This window comes from Carya illinoinensis, chromosome 9 (genome assembly GCF_018687715.1).
Source record: "Carya illinoinensis cultivar Pawnee chromosome 9, C.illinoinensisPawnee_v1, whole genome shotgun sequence".
NCBI classification, from domain to species: Eukaryota; Viridiplantae; Streptophyta; class Magnoliopsida; order Fagales; family Juglandaceae; genus Carya; species Carya illinoinensis.
In genome coordinates this window covers 10,932,683-10,960,042 of record NC_056760.1, presented here as the reverse complement: position 1 = coordinate 10,960,042, position 27,360 = coordinate 10,932,683, and the positions used below count along the sequence as shown (strand labels likewise).

Genomic DNA, 27,360 nt, shown 5'->3' with positions numbered 1-27,360 from the left:
TCGTACTATTATATCTTCTACACCATCCCTTCAAAACTTACTTTTAAAATTATATATATTTCTCGCACCGACTTTATCTATAAAATATATATATGTTCTTCGCACCGATTTATAAATAAAAAAATTATTAATAAATAAAAATTCGTTAACTCTCAAATTGTAATTTGAAATTAAGCTGAACGAAATGGAAATACGGTCAACGGCGACAAATCACTTGACAACGAATAATATTTGACCCACCCAGGCCGCAGTGTTGCCTTTCGAACGACTCTTCCCGCATGTTCAAACAACCGAGACAACTGGGAAGGAGGGAGGGTGGCAGTGTTATGGGGCTGGCTACGTTTAAGGCTGGTAGGGTTATCCATGTGGTCTTGTCGATGGAAGCCTGAGTAGAGTGGGTATTAGCAAGTATTTGTTGTCCGAATCTTATGGGATTCGTTAAGTTGTTTTTTTTTTTTTTTTGTTAAAGAAAGCTTGTATTTAAGTAATCGTACTATCAATTGAAATGGCATCAGAAAATATAGCCAACTTTTATTGGAGGATAGACTAGAGCCCCCTCGAAGTGGTTCACTTTCCAGTAATTAATATCTAGTCCCTTACAAGTAGATCAAAATTTCTCCGAACTCGCGGATAGCCTTGGCGGTTTTGGGGCGACTAGTGAGAACATCTCCTGCATGGCGCACTCTTGCCTCGCCGAAAACCGTAACCCCTCTTCGCCCTCGCTCGCGTGTCCTTCCTCTCCGCCTTTACCACAGTAAGCCCAACATTTTGTTCTCATCCGCGTGATTTTAGTGTCATTTTGTGCCTGCTTTGTGTTTCAAAAAATTGTATCGCATCCTTTTATTCCGCTTGACCATATAACACTAGTGTATGATCGTACTAAGTTTTTACTAATTCAGTGAATCTGGTGGTTTTAGGTCGTTTCATGCATATCGAAGTGTTCTTGGTTCAATTTAGAGTAATGTTCGGATTTTTCTAATTTTTTTAATTATCCCTGGTGATACTGGATAATGTGCTAATTTATGGTTAGTAACGAACCATGTAGGATCTACTGAACACAAGAGTCAATCTAATGCATCTGAAGTTCTGCCAAAGAGGTCGGCACCTGATGCTTGGGGACCGTATTCTGTCTTTCCATTTGTCATGGTTGGTTTGTTTGGAGTTGGAGTGGTTGAATCGGCTTATGCAGATGGTGATGAGGTTTGTGAATTGCTTTGTTGATCATAAGATATCGGGTGTGAAGTTTTCCCTCGTTCTGTGATTTTTCATTTTAAGAAAACAAACCAGTGCCGCTCAAATTGATCGTGTGTGTGTGTGTTTCTTGAAATGTGTGTACTCTGAGTTGTTGCTATGTTGAAGCTGCATTCTTTGAATTGAGTTTCTGCAAAATGAGCTTTGTTCAGGCTGCTTTCAAACCTCCTTTGCCATCAGAATCTCCTCCAAGTTATGAGGTCTTGGAAGAAACTGCCAAGAAAGAACGACGGCGGATTGAAGAGTTGCTTAGAAGTAAAGGAATGCAACGTGGTTCTTATCCTCGCTTTACTGTGGCAGTTAACGGCCAAAAGGTTGTTACATTTACTTCTTTAGATAATGCGTTATTAATTGCAGGTTGTCTTGTGGCCTCTGTTTAATACTACTTCACGTATAAGCTCATTTAGCCGATAGAGATTTTCTTTGACCTTGGGGCATATTTATTTATGGGGAGGGAAAAGCTCAATTCATAAGTAATTACACTGTTGTTAGTCCCTGTACAGCAGGGGATTCAAAAATTCATATTCTTGGAGTCATAACATGGCAAAACTAACTTAGCTTGCTTCTCTAAGATCACTTTCTTTGGGAGCATCTCTTTTCTCTTAAACTTTGTATTTTTTGATTTTTGGAAGAAAATTTTTTGGCAGATTTTATATGAGGTTGATCTAGATTATTCTAAGTTTTGATGCAGTTCCTTTTCATGTAAAATCCATAGTATGAGAATACTTCAAAATGTGTTTGCAGAAGCATGTGTTGCATTTTAGATCACCATCAAATTCCAAATTCCTCCTGCTTGTGAAGTTTTACAACTGATTGCAAACCTTGTTTCACATCTTGGACTGAAAGTTGAAAACTGTGGCAACAGCTCAGATATGTTATTGCACGCTTGGGACAGGTTGAATCAGACTTAGTGTCCTTCAGTTTTCTTTTTGTATTTAATAACTGCAAGCTTATGCTTTGTGGTTCACACAATTTAATTCATTGTATCTAAGTTAGTCATTTTCATCAGTTGAAGTGAATTCAATAATGCTTTCTCGTTCGTATGAACTATTGCAGTGCAGTTGCTTGGCAACTAACACTTAATCCTCTCGAGAAAAGGAAGGAAGTTGATGGGGATGTGGGGTATTCAAAAGATATAAATTCACAATATGCAGATCTATGCATCCTCATATTCCGTTCACTCGTTAGCTCAGAAAAAGCTGTTAGTATTCATTTGGTTTAGTTGATGAAACCATTATCCTATGATGTTTATATTTCTGATTTCTTGCTTTTCTAATACATCACAAATAAAACATTAGTCGTTTATGCGAATTTTCTGATTTGTTAGGGTGAATTGCAGGAAATTGAATTCATAAAGCAGGGGAGCTTGACTCCCAAAGAGCTTGATGCTTTCGTGTCTGTTTTAGAACTAGCAGCTCGAAGGTTGGCACAAAATAAGACCTTAGAAAGAAGACAAGGGGAAGGTACCGCATGTGTGCCATCTGCGAAAAACTCAGTTCCTGACCGCAAGTCCGCGGGAGTGAGAATTTACGGACTCAATGAACCCCGCAGTTATTCCCCGAACAAAGAGATATCATGGGACAATATTGCTGGGTATGATCAGCAGAAACGGTATGTGAGGACTTAGGTGTGTTGCATTCATTGTTGCTATCTTTTATTCAATCTTCCTAAATCACTGCAGTTGTTAGCTTGCCATTAAAAAATTAAGAGTTGTAATCTTAATAATGTGAGATCTCATACCTATTTCGTTCAACCAAGCCTTACTTTCCCTTTTGTGTATGTTTAAGACAATGCAAACAGTGACTAAAACACGTGCTTGCCTTTTTAAGAAATTTTCTCTTCTAATAATTTGAAACAGAATATGACTGCTGAATCAAATAATAAGTTGTATGGATAGCATTGTTTTGGAGTGGCATATCCATGTGTAAGACCCAAGGAAAGCCCAAGATACATCTAGGCCTATATTCCAAAAGGATTAGTTAAGATTATAATTGGAGCCACTTGGAATTATAGAAAAGCCCATTCCGTTTAGGCTGAAATTGGCTCATTTTTTAATGCCCCAATTGCTTGGAGGGAGAAGTTTTTGCCTCTTACATGTATTCCAAAGGGCATTAATGGTAAGCTTGATTAGTTCTTTTGGAGTATAGGTGTAGATGTGTTTGGTCTTTGCTTTGGTTCGTTATACTCAGTAGTCCATGTGGGACATGTTATCTAAATCTTCTATTTGCAGGATTTCAAGGACTGGGTATAACCTATGCTACCAGCCAGTAAAACTAAATCAGTTAAGTCCATTTTAGTTTGATTATTCTTATTTCCTTGTTCTCATGATCTCCACCAAAAAGTGCATTTGTGTGGTTAGTATGTTGATTGAATTTACTTGCTCATGTATTCTCCACCGTGTTTTCTTTGCTTTTGTGTGCTGACATATTACGTCTTTCTTTTTTGTTGTCTACATGTGTTTCAGAATAGATGCATCCATGCTTCTCCATATAGAAGTTCTTATATATCCCTATTTTTTATTCCTGCTCATGTAGAGAGATAGAGGATACAATACTGTTGGCTCTGCAAAGTCCTAAAGTATATGATGATATCGCTCGCAGGACTCGGCGTAAGTTTGAGTCAAACAAGCCTCGAGCTGTGCTCTTTGAAGGACCACCAGGCATGCCCTTTTAGCCCCAAATAACTCGATGAATGATGATTGTGTAAATTGATCCACTTCTATAGAATATACAGAATTACATACAAAGAATTACTTTTTCGCTCTACTATTTTTTTAAAATTTTTTGGCAAGTCTCTGAAGATGCATGGAAACAAGGCCTTGTTGGGTTACACAGGTAAGATTAGATGAGATTATATGAAAGTTGAATAAAATATTGTTAGAATATATTTTTTAGTATTACTTTTGTTTTGGGATTTGAAAAAGTTGAATTGCTTTTTGTATTTTGTGTGGAAGTTTGGAAAAATTGTAATGATACGGTGAGATGAGATGAGATGAGATAGTTTGTGAAAACAAACTATGCCTAAAGCAAACTAGGCACATAGGGAATCAAATTAATGTTATGCACCAGAGAAATGAAGGACTAAGTAATCAAAAAATTTAAATTAATAACGGAATAAGCATTTTAAAAGATAGAGGATACCGAATTTTTGGGTAATTTCAAAAGCAAGCTTCCCAACTTTTTCAAGCTAATATTTTCCTTATTCCTTTATTTTATGGGGACAAATGATTTAAACACTAGTTGCAACATTGGATTTTGATGCATATATCAGCATGCCTTTCAAATGCAAGAAATTTGCTTATAATTCTTGGATTGATTTTGTTTCTTGTTGGGGGTCTTAGCAAGTCTCCCATTTTTTTATTTTACAAAATTCTATACCACATATCTTGGACTATTTTTCTTGCCTCTTAAAGAAGAGAAGTGAGAACTGTGTTGACACGAATTTGTTTTTCATCCCAGACTTCAGAATTCAGTTTAAGGATGGGACAAGATTACTGATAATGCATGCTCAATTTCAGGTACAGGGAAGACATCTTGTGCTCACATTATTGCTAATCAACCGGTGAGCCATGGGGCAATCGATCCAGTATTTCGGGAGCTTTTGTGTTTGGCTTGCAGTTTTTCCACTTTTCATACACTCTTTAGTTTTAACCAGCTGCTTTTATTTATCTGCACATGTGCAAATGTTTAAAAGCCATGCATTCTTGTTACTTTTGTTTTCCTTTTAAGTACAGACTACGGTGAATCATTTATATAAAAAAAAGTACAGTGAGCCATTTGGTTAGTTCAACAATAATAGTTTCCCCCGACTGTATGCTGGACTCCATAGAACTAGTGTGTAGGTGGTAGATTCTTTTAGTGCGCCTGCGAATGTGGCTTGCACTACACATGGGTCAAATGCTTGCTTGACCTTCTGCTCTGCTGGTTGAAGTAGAGCACATTAACTTACATTGACTGGATATGGATTCACAATACTTGGATTTGGATGCACATGCATGACAAGCTCCAAAATAGTCCAAACAGGATAGTTTTAAGATTTTCTGTGTCTGCAAGTTTGAATTTTCAAAAAACTGTGAATGAGCTTGTAGCATTCCTTGGCAGGGTGTCCCTTTGCTTTATGTGCCACTGGAGGTTGTTTTGTCAAGGTACTATGGTGAAAGTAGACGTTTGTTAGGAAGAGTGTTTTCACATGCTAATGAGTTCCATAACGGTGCTATAATTTTTCTTGGTTAGGTAACTGAAGCTCTTATCGCTTAATAATGTCTTCGTATACTTTTGCAATAGTGTGGTATATCCTCTCTGCATAATTCATCTTCTTCCCCCATTTTTTCCCTTAGATGCGGACTGCACTTCTTTATCTTATGATCTCTCTGTTGAAGTGTTTAATTTCTTAGTAACATGGTGTTGTTTCCTATTGCAGATTGATTATTTTTCTGTAGCTCGTGATAGTGAACTGTATGAAGCTACACACAGAATCTTATCCGTGTTATTGCGGCAGGTGAAACTGGGTTTTTCCATTACATTTCACACAGAAAATGAACCGTTAGGCATGCCTTTCTAAAATTAAAATTATTTGCAGTAGACTTTAAAGAAAAGGATTTTCTCAGTGAAAAGACTTAAAAGAGGGTTTACGCTCTACTAAACGCGCTCTACAGAACTGTCTGAAATTTGAATGGCCATGTTATGTTATATGTTTTAATTCTTGCATATATTATGAGGCGCAAAATTTTATGGATGTCACAGCTATTGTGCCTTTAATATATACCCTTTTTTATTTTTTTTGGCATGCATATTGATGAATTTGAACAGGAAAAGAAAGTAGTTGTAATTGCAGCAACAAATCGAAAGCAAGACCTCGATCCTGCTTTAATTTGGTAAGTATATGCACATTTTTCCTGTAGATGACAATTGTACCAAAAGCTGATGGGAATGTGTGCTAACTTTGTTTTATCAATGCTGTTGCAGTCGTTTTGATTCAATGATTACTTTTGGCTTACCTGGTCACCAAAATCGTCACGAAATAGCAGCAAAGCACCTTACAAAACGTGAATTAGAAGAATTTGCGACAGTTACAGAAGCGTAAGTTTCACACATACTATCACTACTATTCGTTAATCATGTTGAATTTGCCCTTTATTTTCTAGTTTAGTGTAATTATGTTCAATTAAGCCTCAAACCCAACTTGCCAATTATTTGCTTGCCTTTTTTTCCCTTGTTTTTTAATTAATTCATATGTAGGAAATTATAGTTAACCCTCCTTAACCACTATCCCTTTTTGCAAAGACTCGTTCAAATGGATTCTGGATTTGGAGTGTACAGAAAATAGTTCGCGTGCTCCACATTTGCATCTGGTGCACTTGGAAGTGTATTTTCCTTATACCCTGCCTTCTTCCCTCCAGAGTGAAAATTGCCTTCTTCTTCTTGCCCATTGCATACTTTCTTCCATCATAAATTATAACAAACACTGAAAGCTGGCTTAGGGTGCTCCTTGAAATTGCGAAAGGATGATAGTTTAGGAATGCTAAAAGCAACTTTTCCTCGTTTCTTTCATATACCAAGAACTATCTTTGGATTGAAAACAGCCACTATGCGTCCTCTGTTCTGTTCTTCAACTTGGCAAAGCCTTGCCAAGCACGAGTGGATGAAATTAGCCATATGGATTCTTTCTTGCAGTACAATGTTTAGCCTAGACAGAATTCTGTGCTTACACGTTATTGTTAATCCTCATGCAACTTTTTCTCCGGCCCTTGCCAATTTCATTATGTCTGGGGAGGGATATTAGAGATGTATGCCAACAAGCCGAGCGGTCTTGGGCATCAAAAGTAGCAATCAAGCTCTTCATGTTTCAATCATTACGACAGTAATTAGTCCCTTTTTTCTTTCTTTTATCTAATTCAAATGGCATTGTTTTTTTTGTTTAGATAATTCGAGCACAAGTACGTAAAGATGGAATGTGTCTTCCACCTTTACAAGAATATATCAAGAGTGCCATGACTCGGCAAAAGTCTTTACTGGGTATATGTACTAGTAATGGGCTCAACAAAGTCAAAATTTGGCCAACATTTGACTATGAAGCATAAAAAGAGATTGTAGTGGACTCAACAAAGCTACAGTAATTTTAGCTTTCATCAATTTTACTAGTCAAATCTGTTGAGCCCCAACTGGTAGCCAAATATTATTTTGGCATAAAAAAATTCCCTCTCCCTCTTGCTTTTCAATTCTTACCTGTTGCATTTCCTAGTTTCTGTTTCTTAAACATATTTAATCATTTACATAGCTTTTTAATTTAATTTGCATCTATACTATATTTGAAAAAATATGACAGTTATACCAAAAAAAAAAACCGATAGAAAATTTTATCCGTCGGAATAATACGAACATGTGTAATTTTTTAATAACAAATAAATATCCAAATTACAATTAGAATTAAAATAAATGAAAGTGTCAAAATCAATATTTTTATAGAATAGTGATAGATTTGTTGAGTATGTTATTTAGTATTGTTGAAAAGTGACTAGTTAAATTTATAAAATTTATAAAAGTGAATTTCCTAATTAAATTTTGACTAAATTTTATTGAGCCTATTTCTAGTGCTCTTATAATGGACTAGAAGATGGATGGTGCTACAGAAAAACCCCGAGGCTCATGAAATGCACACGTGGAAATTGTGGTAATCTTTATAACCTGCGAAGCCTCTTCACTAAGAAGGTGTATTAAATTGAAAGTAATTAATTAACACTCAGATTATTTCTTTGATAGTTGTGAGATAATTTGTTTTTTTGTTTTTTTTTTTTATGTTTTCTTTTGTAAACAAATAATTAGTTTTTTAATTTCACGTGTAAAGTAGCTTTTCTAACATTTTTTGTATGAATGTTTTCTCAGATTTGAGTTAGACAATGGTATGCACCATTGGAACAATGGGGTTCTATTATATGTGTGTGCATGATGACAATTCCATGGGTACATGACATCATTATCTGTATCATAAATAGCTTTCCGTTCCATGCAATTAACAGGGGAGTATGGGAAAAGAAAATTAAAGACAAAAGGGAAAAGTGGTTCAACTTTTCTTCCCTATTAAATTTGTTGCTTCTACCACCACCAAATTTTCCTTTTACTAAAATTTGTTTTGTTTTTAGAGTCGAAGCTAAAAAATTACATATTTCATGCATTTAAAATTAACATATTTTAATCATTTTATGATATTATTATTAATTTTAGATTAAAAGAAATAGTTAATAAGTATAAATTCATGATTTAAATTAATTAATATCATGATTTATACTTAATTTTATAACTTATTATTTAATTAGACAGTAATTTTTCACATGCATAATATATTTTTAATATTCTAATCTTGCTTTCTTTCTTTTTCTTCTTTTTTTTTTTTCCTATTATTTTTGTGATTTCTATTTCTTTTCTTCTTTTTTTTCAGGCCTGATTTCTTGGGCAGCAGTTATTTCCTTACCTTTTTTATGCATATGCAGTGACATAATAAAAAGGTAACACAGCAGTTTCTCGTTTGGGCGGACTTCAGTGACGTGAAATGAGCTGGACAGCAGGGGAAAACAAAGCAGAGAAAGCTTGAGCGACGCAGGATTGAGAGACCCTATTTTTGGTTTGGCTTCTAGCAGAACGACAAGGAGAGAAAAGGACGCAGCAAGAGGTGAGGGATGTAAGAGGCAAAAAAAAAAAAAGGAGAGTTTTATTTTCTTGCTTTTGAAAGGAACAGCGGCAGAGGCTTTAACTGGAAGCCAGCAGAAAGCAAGGGGAGTAATTAACGGAGAGCTGGTTTTTCCGAAAACGGACTGGGGACTCTGATGGGAGTAACACGCCGAACGCTGCAGAAGAAAAAAGCCTGGGTTGGGTCTTCCTTAGGAACGGGCATGCGGCACTTTATTTTTTGGAGGAAAATGGAAGAGGATTGGTTTTGACTGGCTTTTGACGGAGAAGTAGTAGACACAGGGTCTTTTTCATTTTCGGAGGGGAAACCAATTGGCTGCAGGGGATTTTCTGGGTTTGTGGGGAGAGACGCTAGGCAGTATGGAGGGGGTACTTTTGGAAAAAAAAAAAAAAAAAAAAAAGGCTTCTCTTTTTTGTTTTGGACGCTGGGAAACGAAAAAAGAGAAGAAGATACTATCTTCTCTCCACTTTTCTCTTGGGGTTTTTTTCTAATGTTAAATTTTGTATTTTATTTTAATTTTATCGTAAAAAATATTTATTTAATTTTTATAACTCTTATGATAAACATGATTAATTAAATTTTCGTACTAAAATTAGATGTAAAATCAGATGATTTAAACATTATTTTTAGATTAATATTAAAATTTATATTGTGAGTTTGATCAATTAAATAGTTTTATTATTGAATATTTTGATTACTTATATAACTATCTTGATTCATTATAATTTTCGAATACATTGAATGCTTAAAAAATCTTTGTTATATTCAAATAGGTTTGTGAATGTTTTAGCCATCAATTGTTCATACTTAATCATTAATGACTATTTTTCTTGACTTAAAATGCTAAATCTTTCAATTAAACGGAATTATTATTCTAGTTTAATTGAAATAGATCGATCGGAAACAATATTCTAAATTATTAAATGGATCCTCGAAATTTTAATCGTTCTCCATATCGATTCATTTTATTATTTTAGTTTTATTCTGTTACTTTAAAAATCTACATCTCAATAATTTATCTTCTATTCCTTTTAGTAATTTTTTTTTCATTGTTTAAGTTTATTTTCCTTATCATATAAGTCAATCCATGTGAATTCGGTCATATTTGATACCACAACACCGGTATACTTATAGGTAAAATTGTTCTAAATTTTTGGTTTACTAGTTGAGTCAAAATTTAGGTGCAACAAACCCATTATATCATGTCTTAAATTTTTCTCTTAATCAAAGCATCATTAAATATAGATAGAGAATCCATTTATTAAAATTGTTTAATTATATAAGGGTTGATATTTTTTTAGGGAAAATACTCGAGATAAAGGGATTCTACAAAAACAATCATCCAAACTAATGTGGCTTATTATAATTTATCAAACTGTAAAGTTATTTTTACTAAAAAATGAATCTAACAGATCAGATAAAATCATATTAGTTTGTAAATTTATTTTATATAATTATTTCATGGATGTAGCGGGACTTTTTTTTTAATAATTGTTCTTTTAAGTGTAATCTTTGTTAGATTTTAAGACAACATAGAATACATTAAAAATTGGAGTTATGTTTAAGAATTATTTTGCTAGAGCCAAGTCCTAATACAAATGATAACACGTTCCTAACCATTTAAGAGTGAATCCTTGATTAAGTTGATTTTAGCATTCAACCCGCTTCCGTCTCTTTCTAGACAGATAAGCTCTGCCATCTCTCTAGAAAGAAAACCGATCATTTCAAATGTTGTTCCAGAGAAGAAGGTGTGAGTCTCGGCTTCACCTTCCTCTCCATTTCCTCTTCATTTCCACTACCTTTTTTGTGTGTATGCTTCTATGGTAGTGTTTTTCCATCGATTCAGATTTTCTCAGATCTACAGCACTCCGGCCATGAATAGTTGACATGCACCCCACCACGACGTTCCCCTTCCAAATATCTACTGGAACGATACGGAACCGCGCTCAAAATGTAGGCGTGTGGCCCTCATGTGCAGCTTGTTTCCTCTCGTGGCCTTCACGTGCCTCTACACTCTGACAGCTCTGTCGACTACACACTCGTACCAGCAAACTCCCCACCCTCCGATCCTTCAGATCGGCCAGACTCCACCTCCTTTCCACCAGCGCGTGGTCCTCTGGCGCAACTCAAGAGGCACAAGTTGAATATTTTGTCACTACATATCTTCCCTTTTGATACCAGTCTATTCAGATTATTGCTTTCTCTAACCGGTGCATGGTCCTCATGTGCCACTCCAGATGCGCAGGTTGACTATTCTGCCACTACATATCCGCCCTTTTGATACCAGTCTATCTGGATTATTGATTTCCCTAGCCAGTGATCTTGTGAAAGAGATTAAGGACCTCACAAACAAATATCTTAAAACTTTCAACTACAGTACATCCGCTTGCACCACTTCTAACAGTGGCTTACCTTAAAAACGCATTTTAAGACGATACCCTCTTTTTAGAGCTTAGATCGAGACCAATAAATTGGTCTCAAAACCTGTCTTTTTTTCTTTTTTTTTTTCACATCTTTTGCATTGTGGTTGTTATTTTGAGGTGTTTTGTTGGGAAACTCCACCCTCTCTAACTTATATCATATTTTATTTTAATGAAATTTGCTTGTTTAGGGGGGAAAAAAGTTGATTTTAGCATTCTTCTTTCCTATAAGAAAAAAGCTAAACCCACCACTCCCAGCTCCTGCTGGGAGTTACCACTGCATTTTTTTTTTTTTTTAATTTCATAACTAAGGAATTGTTTCTTAATGATGTTAGGAATTTTTTTTAAAAAAATATTTAAAAATTTAAAAATATATATATATATATACACAAAAAAGATGAGCCCCAACTGCTAGCCAAATATTATTTTGGCATAAAAAATTTTCTCTCTCTCTCTTGCTTTTCAATTCTTACTTGCTGCATTTCCTAGTTTCAGTTTCTTAAACATATTTAATCATTTGCATAGCTTTTTACTTTAATTTGCATCTATACTATATTTGAAAAAATATGATCGTTGAAAAAATATATTAGTTTAAAAAATATGATCGTTATATAAAACAATAAAATTAAAATTAAAATTAAAATTAAAAAAAAGGACTGTTAAAAAATTTTATCCGTTGGAATAACATGAACATGTGTCATTTGTTAATAACAAATAAATATCTAAATTACAATTAGAATTAAAATAAATGAAAATGTCAAAATCAATATTTTAATAGAATAATGATAGATTTGTTAAGTCTGATATTTAGTATTGTTGAAAAGTGAATAGTTAAATTTGTAAAATTTGTAAAAGTGAATTTTCTAATCAAATTTTAACTAAATTTTATTAAACCCACTACTAGTACTCTTGTAAGAGCATTCACATTGGTTTAGGCATATGCATATGTAAAATCACATCTTTTGAAGATCCAATTTGCCATACAAGCAAAACTTCCACATTGGCTTATGCAAATTTGAGACAAAATAATAATAAAATATTATCATTTTTTTTTATTTTATTTTTTTGCTTTTTTTTAATAGGGTTTGATCTTCAAATATGTAAAATATTTAAGTAAAATATTTTTTGGGGAGTGAATGAGTAAAATATGTAGTAAAATATTTAAAGGTAAAATATGTAGTAAAATATTTAAAGGTAAAATATGTAGAAAGAGAGTGGGAGGAGAGAAAAAGAATGAATAAAATATGTTTTTGAGAGTGAATAGTAGATCTTTAAACATGTAAAGGTACTGTTCATAGCTATGCAAATATTTGAAGATGCATAATCTAATGTAGATGAATTTAAGCTCATATTATGCAAATATGACTTTACATATGCATATGCATAGACCAATGTGGATGTTCACGGACTAGAAGATGGATAGTACTACATAAAAACCCCTTGAGGCTCATGACATGCACACGTGGAAATTGTGGTAATCTTTATAACCTGCGAAGCCTCTTCACTAAGAAGGTGTATTAAATTGAAAGTAATTAATTAACACTCTCATAGATTATTTCTTTGATAGTTGAGAGATTTTTTTTATTTTATGTTTTCTTTTGTAAACAAATAATTAGTTTGTTAATTTCACGTGTAAAAGTAGCTTTTCTAACATTTTTTTATAAATATTTTCTCGGATTTGAGTTAGACAATGGTATGCTCCATTGTAACAATGGGGTTCTCATATATGTGTGTGCATGATGACAATTCCATGGGTACATAACATCATTATTTGTATCATAAATAGCTTTCCTTTCCATGCAATTAACAGGGGAGTATTGGAAAAGAAAATTAAAGACAAAAGGGAAAAGTGGTTCAACTTTTTTTGCCTTTTAAGTTTGTTGCTTCTGCCACCACTACATTTTCTTTTTACTAAAATTTGTTTTGTGTTTGGAGTCAACTCTTATTAAGTTGAAAAATTACATATTTTATACATTTAGAATTAATATATTTTAATCATTTTATGATATTATAATTAATTTTAAATAAAAAAATAATTAATAGACATAAATTCAAATTATAATTTAAATTAATAAATATCATGATTTATGCTTAATTTTATAACTTATAATTTAATTGAGCAATAATTTTTCACATGTATAATATATTTTTAAGATTCTAATATTGCTTTCTTTTATTTTTTTCTATTATTTTTGTGATTTTTATTTATTTATTTTTTTCAGGCCTTATTTTTTGGGCAGCAGTTCTTTGCTTACCTTTTTGATGTATATGCAGTGACATAATAAAAAGGCAACACAGCAGTTTCTCGTTTGGGCGGACTTCAGTGACGTGAAATGAGCTGGACAGCAGGGGAAAATAAAGCAGAGAAAGCTTGAGCGACGCAGGATTGAGAGACCCTATTTTTGGTTTGGCTTCTAGCAGAACGACAAGGAGAGAAAAGGACGCAGCAAGAGGTGAGGGATGTAAGAGGCAAAAAAAAAAACAGAAATGATTTGTGCAGTCGGGAAATGCAGTCAGTGTGCAGTCGGCTGTAAAAAAAAAATTAATACAGGACCTATATGAAAAAAAAAATTATTTTTATAACTTTTTATAATTCATGTAGATCTCCCTTTATATAAAACAATTTTTTTATAATTTTTTTTATTCCTTCTGTACAGCCGACTACGCCGACTATATATAACAAAGTCTAAAAAAAAAAGGATTTTCTTGCTTTTGAAAGGAACAGCGGCAGAGGCTTTAACTGGAAGCCAGCAGAAAGCAAGGGGAGTAATTAACGGAGAGCTGGTTTTTCGAAAAACGGACTGGGGACTCTGATGGGAGTAACACGCCGAACGCTGCAGAAGAAAAAACCCTGGGTTGTGTCTTAGACTGTTAGATCATTGGTATTGGATTCATTAAATTTATCTTTAAAATTTAATAAAAAGTACACATTTTTCATAAATTCAAAATATTCATATCTATAATTTTACATTGGATTAGCTATTAGATTCATCAAAATAATAATATAATATTATTTTCTTAATAATAATATTTTTAATTTTTTTTCTTCATATTTTGTAATTATACTAACCATATAGATATTAATAGTTTAATTTAGTACTTAAATAATTGATTCCCAACTAATTTAGAATAAAATAAAATAAAACTATTGCCTAGTAAAATTAAAATAAAATATTAGTTTGAATGTAGAATAGTAGACCTTTAAATTTGAAGGAAGAACAACAATTACTGTAGCTCAAAATTTTCCAAATATCTCTTTGATGAATCCAATATAGATTTATTTTAAGTAAATTTATTAAAATTTAAAGATGTATTAACTTTTGATGAATTCAATACTAATACTCTTAGGAACGGGCATGCGGCACTTTATTTTTTGGAGAAAAATGGAAGAGGATTGGTTTTGACTGGCTTTTGACGGAGTAGTAGTAGACACAGGGTCTTTTTCATTTTCGGAGGGGAGACCTATTGTGGATGCAGGGGATTTTCTGGGTTTGTGGGGGGAGACGCTAGGCAGTTTGAAGGGGTACTTTTGGAAAAAAAAAAAAAAAAAAAAAAGGCTTCTTTTTTTGTTTTGGACGCTGGGAAACGAAAAAAGAGAAGAAGATACCTGTCTTCTCTCCCCTTTTCTCTCTGGGGTTTTTTTTCTAATGTTAAATTTTGTATTTTATTTTAATTTTATCGTGAAAAATATAACTCTTATTATGGATGTGATTAACTAAATTTTCGTACTAAAATTAGATGTAAAATCAAATGGTTTAAACATTATTTTTGGATTAATATTAAAATTTATATTGTGAGTTTGATCAATTGAATAGTTTTATTATTAGATATTTTGATTATCTATATATTTATCTTGATTTATTATGATTTTCAAATACATTGGATGCTTGAAAAATTCTTGTGATATTCAAATGGGTTTGTGAATGTTTTAGCCATCAATGGTTCATACTTAATCATTAATGACTATTTTTCTTGACCTAAAATGTTAAATCTTTCGATTAAATGGAATCATTTTTAATTGAAGTAAATCAATCAGAAACAATATTCTAAATTATTAGATGGATCATTGAAACCTTAATCGTTTTCCATATCGATTCATTTTATCATTTTAGTTTTATTATGCTACTTTAAAAATCTACATCTCAATAATTTATTTTCTATTCAATTACACATTCATTTTAGTAATTTCTTTTCATTATTTAAGTTTATTTTCCTTATCATATAAGTCAATCCATATAAATTTGACCATATTTGGTACCACAACACCTGTATATTTGTAGGTAAAATTGCTCTAAATTTTTGATTAACTAGTTGAGTCAAAATTTAGGCACAACAAACCCATTATATTTTGTCTTAAATTTTTCTCTTAATCAAAGCATCAATAAATATAGATAGAGAATCCATTTATTAAAACTGTATAATTATATAAGGGTTAATATTTTTTAGGGAAAATACTATAGAGATAAAGGGATTCTACAAAAACAATCATTCAAACTGATGTGGCTTATTATAATTCATCAAATTATAACATTATTTTTATTAAAAAGTGAATCTAACAGATCAGATAAAGTCATGTTAATTTGTAAATTTATTTTGTATAATTATTTCATGGATGTAGCGGGACTTTGTTTTTAATAATTGTTCTTTAAGTGTAATCTTTGTTAGATTTTAAGACAACAAAGAATACATTAAAAATTGGAGTTATGTTTAAGAATTATTTTGCTAGAGCCAAGCCCTAATACAAATGATAACACGTTCCTAACCATTTAAGAGTGAATCCTTGATTAAGTTGATTTTAGCATTCAACCCGCTTCCATCTCTTTCTAGACAGATAAGCTCTGCCATCTTTCTAGAAAAAAAACCGATCATTTCAAGTGCTGTTGTCGTAGAGGAAGGTGTGAGTCTTGGCTTCATCTTCCTCTGCATTTCCTTTTCATTTTCCTCTTCATTTCCACTACCTTTTTGTGTATATGCTTATATGGTAGTATTTTTCTATCGGTTCTGATTTTTTCAGATCTGCAGCACTCCAGCCATGAATAGTTGACACATACCCCACCACGATGTTCCCCTCCCACATATCTACTGGAACGATATGAAACCGTGCTCAAAAAGTAGGCGTGTGGCCCTCACGTGCAGCTTGTTTCCTCTCGTGGCCTTCATGTGTCTCTACACTCCGACAGCTCTGTCGGCTACACACCCATACCAACAGACTCCCCACCCTCCGATCCTTCAGATCGGCCAGACTCCACCTCCTTTCCACCGGCGCGTGGTCCTCTGGCGCCGCTCAAGAGGTACAGGTTGACTATTTTGTCACTACATATCTTCCATTTCGATACCAATCTATTTGAGTTATTGCTTTCTCTAACCGGTGTATGGTCCTCATGTGTCATTCCAGAGGCGCAGGTTGACTATTCCGTCACTGCATATCCACCCTTCTGATACCAATCTATCTGGGTTATTACTTTCTCTAACCAGTGATCTTGTGAAAGAGATTAAGGACCTCACAAACAAATACCTCAAAACTTTCAATTGCAGTACATCCACTTGCACCACTTCTAACTGTGGCTTACCTTCAAAACGTCTTTTAATACGATACCCTCTTTTTAGGACTTAGATAGAGACCAAGAAATTGGTCTCAAAACCCATATTTTTTTTCTTTTTTTCGTATCTTTTACATTGTGGTTGTTATTTTGGGGTGTTTTATTGGGGAACCTCACCCTCTCTAACTTATATCATATTTTATTTTAATGAAATTTGCTTGCTTAGGGAGGAAAAAATTGATTTTAGCATTCTTCTTTCCTATAAGGAAAAAGCTAAACCCACCGCTCCCAGCTCCTACTGGGAGTTACCATTGCATTTTTATTTATTTTTTTATAAATAAAGAAGTATTTCTTAATGATGTTAGGAATTTAAAAAAATATATATATTTCAAAATTTAAAAAAATATATATATACACAAAAAAGATATAAAAAAACTCAATAACGATAATTTCTAACGAAAGTTGGGAACGGTGACCGTAGTGCCTTCTTAAAAGAGAGGATGCATATCTTTTTTAATTTTTTTAAAGTCCAAATAACCTTTACACATAAGAGGATGAGCTGCATGGACTTTTCAGTTATTCCCTCTTGTGTTCCAGTCTGGCAGTCTTTCACAGAGATAAGCTTGTTAGATGTAGCTTTGTGTTAATGATATTACAAAAAAGTATTTGTAATTTATTTTTTTAATAATTATTGGACTTTTTACAAACTGGGAATTTCAGACAATTTGGAAAGGCAATTTGTTTTCCTTGACCCAATTCAAATGCTTTCGTGAGCTAACTGAAATTAACTAATATCCAATCAAAAAGTCAAACAATTCCAAATTCAACATTCTGAATCATTGGCTATTTAATTTTTTCAAAGAACAAATAAATTAAATTAAATTGTTCTCTCTGGCTGAATAGGCCACAGTTTCCTTTATTTAACTCATCCAGCTTTGGTAAGGCCGAAGAACAAAGAGTTCTGCTGATGAATGATTGAACGGTCTTCCTTGGACAATACCAAACCCGCAGGCGGCCGTTGATGGCCTTGTTAAAAACTCCTTGGGGCTGCTGGAAATTAGCATTAGTTTGTAAATGGATTCGTCATGAAAAAGAAAAATGCTCGTTTATTCTCTCGATAACAACATTATATAATATGGTTTGGTGGAAATTTGATGAAATTATGGTATAGAAACATAACTTCTATAATTGGATTCGACAATTCCATACATATTTTATTCACCATAATTGATCTTTTTAAGTTTTTTCCAACTTTGATTATAACTTTGTAATGATTTTATTTCTCAAATTGATGTATTAAACAAACAAGATTTCATCCATTTTCAACTTATACAAATTTTATTTACAAGTAGGTATAGATAATCTGTTCTTCGTACTGTTATATCTTCTACACCGTCTAATTAAAATTTATTACATAAATTATATATAGTCCTCGCACCGACTTTGTCCTTAAAAAAAATATTTTCTCCGCACCGATTTATAAATAATAAAAAATTCGTTAACTAATATCTCTCAAATTGCAATTTGAGAGGTTTAAGCTGAACGAAATCGAAATACGGTCAACGGCGACAAATCACTTGACATCCTCAGGGACAAATAATATTTGACCCACCCAGGCCGCTGTGCTGCCTTTCGAACCACGCTTCCCGCATGCTCAAACAGCCGAGACAACTGAGAAGGAGGGAGGGTGGTAGATCAAAATTTCTCAAAACTCGCGGACAGCCATGGCGGTTTTGGGGCGACTAGTGAGAACATCTCCTGCATGGCGTACTCTTGCCTTTCCGAAAACCGTAACCCCTCTTCGCCCTCGCTCGCGTGTCCTTCCTCTCCGCCTTCACCACAGTAAGCCCAACATTTTGTTCTCATCCGCGTGATTTTAATGCTATTTTGTGCCTGCTTTGTGTTTCAATAAATTTTATCGCATCCTTTTATTCCGCTTGTCCATGTAACACTAGTGTATCATCATACTAAGTTTTTACTAATTCAGTGATTCTGGTGGTTTTGGGTCGTTTCATGCATATCGAAGTGTTCTTGGTTCATTTTAGCGTAATGTTCGGATTTTTCGCTTTTTTTTAATTATCCCTGCTGATACTGGATAATGTGCTAATTTATGGTTAGTAACGAACCATGTAGGATCTACTGAACACCAGAGTCAATCCAATGCATCTGAAGTTCTGCCAAAGAGATCGGCACCTGATGCTTGGGGACCGTATTCTGTCTTTCCATTTGTCATGGTTGGTTTGTTTGGAGTTGGAGTGGTTGAATCGGCCTATGCAGATGGTGATGAGGTTTGTGAATTGCTTTGTTGATCATTAGACATCGAGTGTGAAGTTTTCCCTCGTTCTGTCATTTTTCATTTTGAGAAAACCAACCAGTGCCGCTCAAATTGATCATGTGTGTGTGTGTGTTTCTTGAAATGTGTGTACTCTGTGAGTTGTTGCTATGTTGAAGCTGCATTCTTTGAATTGAGTTTCTGCAAAATGGGATTTGTTCAGGCTGCTCTCAAACCTCCTTTGCCATCAGAATCTTCTTCAAGTTATGAGGTCTTGGAGGAAACAGCCAAGAAAGAACGACAGCGGATTGAACAGTTGCTTAGAAGTAAAGGAATGCAACGTGGTTCTTATCCTCGCTTTACTGTGGCAGTTAACGGCCAAAAGGTTGTTGCATTTACTTCTTTAGATAATCCGGTATTAATTGCGGGTTGTCTAGTGGCCTCTGTTTAATACTACTTCACGTATAAGCTCATTTAGCCGATAGAGATTTTCTTTGACCTTGGGGCATATTTAATATTATTAATGGGGAGGGAAAAGCTCAATTCAAAAGTAATTACTCTGTTGTTAGTCCCTCTACATCAGGGGATTCAAAAATTCATGTTATTGGAGTCATACCATGGCAAAACTAACTTAGCTTGCTTCTCTAAGATCACTTTCTTTGAGAGCATCTCTTTTCTCTTAAACTTTGTATTTTTTAATTATTGGAAGCAAGTTTTTTGGCAGATTTTATATGAGGTTGATCTAGATTGTTCTAAGTTTTGATGCAGTTCCTCTTCATGTAAAATCCATAGTATGAGAATGCTTCAAAATGTATTTGACAGAAGCATGTGTTGCATTTTAGGTCACCATCAAATTCCAAATTCCTGCTGCTTGTGAAGTTTCACATCTGATTGCAAACCTTGTTTCACATCTTGGACTGAAAGTCGAAGACCGTGACAACAGCCCATATATGTTATTGCGCGCTTGGGACAGGTTGAGTCAGACTTAGCGTCCTTCAGTTTCCTTTTTGTATTTATTAACTACGAGCTTATGGTTTGTGGTTCACACAATTTAATTCATTGTATCTATGTTAGTCATTTTCATCAGTTGAAGTGAATTAAATAATGCTTTCTCATTCATATGGACTATTGCAGTGCAGTTGCTTGGCAACTAACACTTAATCCTCTTGAGAAACGGAAGGAAGTTGAAGGGGATGTGGGGTATTCAAAAGATATAAATTCACATAATGCAGATCTATGCATCCTCATATTCCGTTCACTCATTAGCTCAGAAAAAGCTGTTAGTATTCATTTGGTTTAGTTGATGAAACCATTATCCTATGATGTTTATATTTCTGATGTTTATAAAACATTAGTCGTTTATGCGAATTTTCTGATTTGTTAGGATGAATTGCAGGAAATTGAATTCATAAAGCAGGGGAGCTTGACTCCCACAGAGCTTGATGCTTTCGTGTCTGTTTTAGAATTAGCAGGTCGAAAGTTGGCACAAAAGAAGACCTTAGAAAGAAGACCGGGGGAAGGTACTGCATGGGTGCCATCTGCAAAAAACTCAGTTGTTGACCACAAGTCCTTGGGAATGAGAATTTACGGACTTGATGAACCCCACGGTTATTCCCCAAACAAAGAGATATCATGGGACAATATTGCTGGGTATGATCAGCAGAAACGGTATGTGAGGACTTAGGTGTGTTGCATTCACTGTTGCTATCTTTTATTCAAACTTCCTAAATCACTTCAGTTGTTAGTTTGCCATTAAAAATTTAAGAGTTATAATCTTAATAATGTGAGATCTCATACCTATTTCGTTCAACCAAGCCTTACTTTCCCTTTTATTTATGTTTGAAACTATGCAAACGGTGACTAAAATACGTGCGCTTGCTCTTTTAAGAAATTTTCTCTTCAAATAATTTGAAACAGAATATGACTGCAGCAAATAATACGTTATATGGATAGCAATGTTTTGAAGTGGCGTATCGAGGTGTATGACCCAAGGAAAGCCCAAGTTACATCTAGGCCTATATTCCAAAAGTATTAGCTAAGGTTATAATTGGAGCCGCTTGGAATTATAGAAAACCCATTCTGTTTAGGCTGAAATTGGCTCATTTTTTAATGCCCCAATTGCTTGGAGGGAGAAGCTTTTGCCTCATGTATTCCAAAGGGCATTAATGGTAAGCTTGATTAGTTCTTTTGTAGTATAGGTGTAGATGTGGTTTGGTCTTTGCTTTAGTTTGTTATACTAGTTAGTTCATGTGGGGCATGTTATCTAAATCTTCTATTTGCATGATTTCAATGACTGGGTATAACCTATGCTACCAGCCAGTAAAACTAAATCAGTTAAGTCCATTTTAGTTTGATTATTCTTATTCTTGTTCTCATGATCTCCACCAAAAAGCACATATGTGTGGTTAGTATGTTGATTGAATTTACTTGCACCTATTCTCCACCGTGTTTTTCTATGCTTTTGTGTGCTGACATATTATGTCTCTTATTTTTGTTTGTCTACATGTGTTTGAGAATAGATGCATCCACGCTTCTCCATATAGAAGTTCTTATATATCCCTATTTTTCATTGCTGCTCATGTAGAGAGATAGAGAATACAATACTGTTGGCTCTGCAAAGTCCTAAAGTATATGATGATATCGCTCGCGGGACTCGGCGTAAGTTTGAGTCAAACAAGCCTCGAGCTGTGCTCTTTGAAGGACCACCAGGCATGCCCTTTTAGCCCTGAAGGACTTGATGAATGATGATTGTGTGAATTGATCCACTTCTATAGAATATACAGAACTACATACAAAGAATTACTTTTTTGCTCTATTATTTTTTTAATTTTTGTGGGATTTCTTTAGAAGACGCATGGAAACAAGGCCTCGTTTGGTTCCATAAATGAGATGAGATGAGATGAAAGTTGAATAAAATATTGTTAGAATATAATTTTTTAGTATTATTTTTGTTTTGGGATTTGAAAATGTTGAATTGAATTAATGTCATGCACTAGAGAAATGAAGGACTATAAGTAATAAAAAAAATTTAAAATAATCAAGGAATAAACATTTTAAAAAATAGAGGATACCGAATTTTTGGGTAATTTCAAAAGCAAGCTTCGTAACTTTTACAAGCTAATACTTTCCTTATTCCTCTATTTTACTGGGATAAATGATTTAAACACTAGTTGCAACATTGGATTTTGATGCATATATCAACATGTCTTTCTAATGCAAGAAATTTTCTTATAATTCTTGAATTGATTTTGTTTCTTGTTGGACTTTGCAAGTCTGCTATTTTTTTATTTTACAAAATTCTATACTGCATATCTTGGACTATTTTTCTTGCCTCTTAAAGATGAGACGTGATAACTGTGTTGACATGAATTTTCTTTTTCATCCCAGACTTTAGAATTCAGTTTAGGTATTGTACAAGATTACTGATAATGCATGCTCAATTTCAGGTACAGGGAAGACATCTTGTGCTCATATTATTGCTAATCATGCGGTGAGCAATGGGGCAATCGATCCACTATTTCAAGAGCTTTTATGTTTGGCTTGCAGTTTTTCCACTTTTCATACACTCTTTAGTTATAACCAGCTGCATTTATTTATCTCCACATCTGCAAATGTTTAAAAGCCAGACATTACTTCTTCTTTTTCTTTTTTTCCTTTTAAGTACAGACTACAGTGAATCATTTATGTAAAAAAAGGTACAGTGAGCCATTTGGTTAGTTCAACCATAATAAGTTCACCGGACTGTATGCTGGACTCCATAGAACTAGCATGTAGGTGGTAGATTCTATTACTGCACCTGCGAATGTGGCTTGCACTTCACATGGGTCAAATGCTTGCTTGACCTTCTGCTCTGCTGGTTAAAGTAGAGGACATTAACTTACATTGAGTCCTTGACTGGATATGGATTCACAATGCTTGGATTTGGATGCACATGCATGACAAGCTCGAAAATAATCCAAACAGGATAGTTTTAAGATTTTGATTGATCATTCCATAAAATGAATTCCTTTTTTTCTGTGTCTGCAAGCTTGAATTTTTGAAAAACTGAGAATGAGCTTGTAGCATTCCTTGGCAGGGTGTCCCTTTGCTTTATGTGCCACTGGAGTTTTTTTTGTCAAAGTACCGTGGTGAAAGTGGACATTTGTTAGGAAGAATGTTTTCACTTGCTAATGAGTTCCGGAACGGTGCTATAATTTTTCTTGATGAGGTAACTGAAGCTTATATCACTTAATAATGTCTTTGTACACTTTTGCAATAGTGTTTTATATCTTCTGTGCATAATTCTTCTTCTTCCCCCTTTTTTTCCGTAGATGCGGACTGCACTTCTTTAAATAATGATCTCTCTTTTGAAGTGTTTAATTTCTTAGTAAGATGGTGTTGTTTCCTATTGCAGATTGATTCTTTTGCTGTAGCTCGTGATAGTGAACTGTATGAAGCTACACGCAAAATCTTATCAGTGTTATTGCGGCAGGTGAAACTGGGTTTTTCCTTTACATTTCACACAGAAAATGAACCATTTGGCATGCCTTTCTATAAAATTATTTGCAGCGGACTTTATAGAAAAAGATTGTCTCTGTGAGAAGAGTTTACGCTCTACTAAACGCGCTCTACGGAACTGTCTAAATGGCCATGTTATGTTATATGTTTTAATGCTTGCATATATTATTATGAGGGGCAAAACTTTATGGATGTCACTGCTATTGTGCCTTTAATATATATACATATTTTTTTTTTCATGCAGATTGATGGATTTGAACAGGATAAGAAATTAGTGGTAATTGCAGCAACAAATCGAAAGCAAGACCTGGATCCTGCTTTAATTAGGTAAGCTTATGCACATTTTTCCTGTAGATGACAATTGTACTAAAAGCTGAAGGGAATGTGTGCTAACTTTATTTTATCTATGCTGTTGCAGTCGTTTTGATTCAATTATTACTTTTGGCTTACCTGGTCACCAAAATCGTCAGGAAATAGCAGCGCAATATGCAAAGCACCTTACAAAACTTGAATTAGAAGAATTTGCGACAGTTACAGAAGCGTAAGTTTGACACATGGTATCACTACGATTCGTTAATCATGTTGAATATGCCCCATACTTTCTAGTTTAGTGTTATTATGTTCAATTAAGCCTCAAACCCAACTTGCCAATTATTTTCTTGCGTTTTTTTCCCTTGTTTTTTAATTAATTCATATGTAGGAAATTATAGTTAACCCTCCCCAGCCACTATCCCTTTTTGCAAAGACTCGTTCAAATGGATTCTGGATTTGGAGTGTACAGAAAATAGTTCTCGTGCTCCACATTTGCATCTGGTGCACTTGGAAGTGTTTGTTCCTTATACCCTGTCTTCTTACCTCCAAAGTGAAACTTGCCTACTTCTTCTTGCCCATTACGTACTTTCTTCCATCATAATTAACACTGAAAGCTGGCTTGGGGTGCTCATTGAAATTGCGAAAGAATGATAGTTTGGGAATGCTAAATGCAACTTTTCCTTGTTTCTTTCATACACCAAGATCTCTCTTTGGATTGAAAACAGCCACTATGCGTCCTCTGCTCTGTTCTTCAACTTGGCAAAACCTTGCCAAGCACGAGTGAATGAAATTAGCCATATGGATTCTTTCTAGCAGTACAATGTTAAGCCTAGATAGAATGCCGTGTTTACATGTTATTGTAATCTTCTTTGCCAATTTCAGAATGTCTGGAAGGGATATTAGAGATGTATGCCAACAAGCCGAGCGGTCGTGGGCATCAAAGGTAACAATCAAGCTCTTCATGTTTCAATCATTACGACACTAATTAATCCCTTTTTTCTTTCTTTCTTTGATCTAATTCAAATGACATTGTTTTTTTTTTTTTTTTATAGATAATTCGAGGACTAGTCCGTAAAGATGGAGAAGGGGGAGGGTGTCTTCCACCTTTACGAGAATATATCGAGAGTGCCATGACTCGGCGGAAGTCTTTACTATTATAATGACTAGAAGATTCAAAACTCTAATCTTCTCAGAAAGAGCCCCCAGTTGGATTTTTGGGCGATGAAAGTGGACTGCTTTGATATTTTCTCTAGATGTATACAGTTACTCATAATCAAGTAATCAAACATTGGGTGACACTTACAAATAACATCATTTTATTGTTTCGAGAAGAACAAGTGATAAATACATAGTTTCCCCATGAATTGGGGCCATAACTGACTTCAGAAGAGCAAATTGCACTGGATAAAACTGAACAGCATTGCTCAATATCATTTTATTGTTTTCTCGAGAAAAAAAAAGGGCAGAAGTAATAAATACATAGTTTCCCTATGAATTGGGGCCATAAGTGACCTCAGAAGAGCAGATTGCACTGGATAAAACTGAAAAGCAGTGCTCCTTCCCTGCATGATTAACAAAACTTACTAACTCAGTGAGTCAAATAAACCATTTCTTGGCTGATTCGTAAGCCCCAACTACCTATTTAACTTTTTACCTTTCAGAAAATAATGGCGACTGATCTTCTTCGACGCGCTTCCGCTTCCTACTCGGACTCTGCTGCAAGACAAATGAGGCCATCTGCAACTGAGTCTGCAGCATCATCCGAGTCAGCTCGGCCTCCGATTCGATCCGCCGCTTCTCCGATTCCAATCGCGAGGCTTCCCTCGCCTTGGCCATCTCCAATTGGGCTCGCTCCATTCTCAACAGCGACTCCGAGAAGACGCGGAAGCTCGCTGCCAGACTGGCCAGTCGCGGCGACTCACCAGCCGATTCGCAGCTCTCTGAGTCGTCAGAGCTCGGGGCTCTACCAGATTCTTCGTCATCGAGGGCAAGGGCGTTCGGCGTGTCGTTAGGGTGTGGACCGGATAAGAATCCGGCATCAACGGCGTATTTCAGACGAAAATTTTTGTTGTTTGCTGCCCCGTTGTTTCCGGCTCCACCAGTCTGATCAGCCATTGGCAGCTTTGCCTCCTTGTGCTTCATTGCACGGAAAGACGGCTTTTAAGGGCCACTGGCGGTAGTGCGTTTTAATTAACTTTGGAGGAGTTGGCGTATAACCTGAGTTGAGATTCGTCTCTATACTTCTTTTCTAAAGATCTATAACTTCTTCTGCAATAAGATTTAGATCATATATTATTCTTCCTTTTTTGACCCCGCGGCTAAGAAAACACGACTAGGACCAAGAAAACACTACCCGCGGGCCGGGGGGGAGCCCAAGCCCAAGCCCGCTCGAGTTTTTACACGTCCGCCCAGCCCAATATATATTTGTGTATCTATTTATATATATATATTAAAAATAACAAATTTTTTTAATTAAACGCGTCATTGTCGTTTTGCTATTATGTTTTATTTTACAAAATTATATTTATCATTCTCACACAGTGCATAATACATAACTTTTTATTTATTTTTTTACTAAATGCATGGTGTATGTAAAAAATTTTAATTAGTTTAAAATAAATAAAATAAAAAATAAATTAAAATAAAATAAAAATAAATATGGTGAGTGGTGCGTGAGATAACGAATAACAAAACTCTTTATTTTAAGACCCTACTCTCCCCCTCCCCCTCCCTTGTGTCTTCCTCTCTCTCATCTCTTAGTCTCTTACCTCTTGCCTTCGCAGTCTCTCAATCTCTTATGCCTTGTTATCGTAGTCTTTCTTTCTCGTCGTCATTCTCAGCCCCATGTATATCTCTCTTTCTCTTTAGAAACTCTCTCTAGTCGTAGGCAATGGGCGAACAGTGGGAATAGGCACTACCTGCCCGGAAGGTGCAGGGAGCACCCCTAAACACAATAATCATACCTGACCGCCTCATTGCAGCCAAAGCCCAACCTTTTTTTTCTTTATCAATAAACTATAAAAATTTTATTTTTTAAAATTAGTAATAATAATTTTTCATTTAACAATCTATCGTATCCTCTGCAGTGAGTTGCAAAAGAATATTTCTTTCTATTAACTATAACTAAGGTGGATGAATTTCTAATAGATGAGAATCCTAATCCAAAACTTATTATAGTACATAGTATTATTTCATAACAAGATATATAAGAGATGAATCTCAACCTGACCAAAGATACTAGGGTTATTGATCAATTTTTCCTTAAATTTTTAATCTTGTATTTCATTATAATCAAATTAGTCTTTTTGTTAAGTTTTTGTAAAATCTCAAAAAAAAAAATATTAAAAGGAAAAAAAAAAATCGTTTCATTAGGCACACTGATGGA

General features: G+C 34.5%; 3 protein-coding genes across 25 annotated transcripts; 2 read left to right on the top strand and 1 right to left on the bottom strand.

Moving 5' to 3' along the window:
- The first annotated feature begins 225 nt into the window (after window positions 1–225).
- Window positions 226–13,836, top strand: LOC122276148 (26S proteasome regulatory subunit 8 homolog). 21 transcript variants are annotated; one of them, XR_006228766.1, is made up of 14 exons: window positions 230–754; window positions 918–958; window positions 1,046–1,200; window positions 1,404–1,565; window positions 2,308–2,452; window positions 2,591–2,862; window positions 3,482–3,532; window positions 3,786–3,910; window positions 4,710–4,768; window positions 5,671–5,748; window positions 6,060–6,124; window positions 6,216–6,329; window positions 7,842–7,920; window positions 8,738–9,450. XR_006228766.1 is itself a non-coding variant. In XM_043085658.1 (13 exons), exons 2-13 carry the CDS (start codon window positions 926–928, stop codon window positions 13,684–13,686), a joined length of 1,281 nt encoding a protein of 426 aa, XP_042941592.1. In that variant the 5' UTR covers window positions 228–754; window positions 918–925; the 3' UTR covers window positions 13,687–13,836. The 21 variants fall into 21 exon arrangements, 15 of the variants coding, with proteins under 15 accessions (XP_042941603.1, XP_042941601.1, XP_042941600.1 ...); XM_043085658.1 differs by lacking the exons at window positions 7,842–7,920; window positions 8,738–9,450 and adding an exon at window positions 13,629–13,836 and having other exon boundaries at window positions 228–754; window positions 3,482–3,496; XM_043085661.1 differs by lacking the exons at window positions 7,842–7,920; window positions 8,738–9,450 and adding an exon at window positions 13,629–13,836 and having other exon boundaries at window positions 229–754; window positions 3,852–3,910.
- Window positions 13,837–18,266: 4,430 nt separating this feature from the next.
- Window positions 18,267–25,376, top strand: LOC122276147 (probable 26S proteasome regulatory subunit 10B). Of its 3 annotated transcripts, none has more exons than XM_043085652.1 (14): window positions 18,267–18,736; window positions 19,013–19,182; window positions 19,390–19,551; window positions 20,009–20,139; window positions 20,301–20,445; window positions 20,551–20,834; window positions 21,751–21,875; window positions 22,613–22,656; window positions 23,242–23,373; window positions 23,560–23,637; window positions 23,908–23,990; window positions 24,082–24,204; window positions 24,858–24,918; window positions 25,028–25,376. In XM_043085652.1, exons 1-14 carry the CDS (start codon window positions 18,619–18,621, stop codon window positions 25,133–25,135), a joined length of 1,764 nt encoding a protein of 587 aa, XP_042941586.1. In that variant the 5' UTR covers window positions 18,267–18,618; the 3' UTR covers window positions 25,136–25,376. The 3 variants fall into 3 exon arrangements, with proteins under 3 accessions (XP_042941586.1, XP_042941588.1, XP_042941587.1); XM_043085654.1 differs by having other exon boundaries at window positions 18,270–18,736; window positions 19,028–19,182; XM_043085653.1 differs by having other exon boundaries at window positions 18,270–18,736; window positions 20,563–20,834.
- LOC122276150 (uncharacterized protein At4g22160) lies at window positions 25,269–26,244 on the bottom strand. Its single transcript, XM_043085671.1, has 2 exons — window positions 25,630–26,244; window positions 25,269–25,537 (listed from the first exon to the last, which is right to left on the bottom strand). The coding sequence occupies exons 1-2, from the start codon at window positions 26,115–26,117 to the stop codon at window positions 25,489–25,491; spliced, it is 537 nt and encodes a 178-aa protein (XP_042941605.1). The 5' UTR covers window positions 26,118–26,244; the 3' UTR covers window positions 25,269–25,488.
- Between the last annotated feature and the right edge of the window lie 1,116 nt (window positions 26,245–27,360).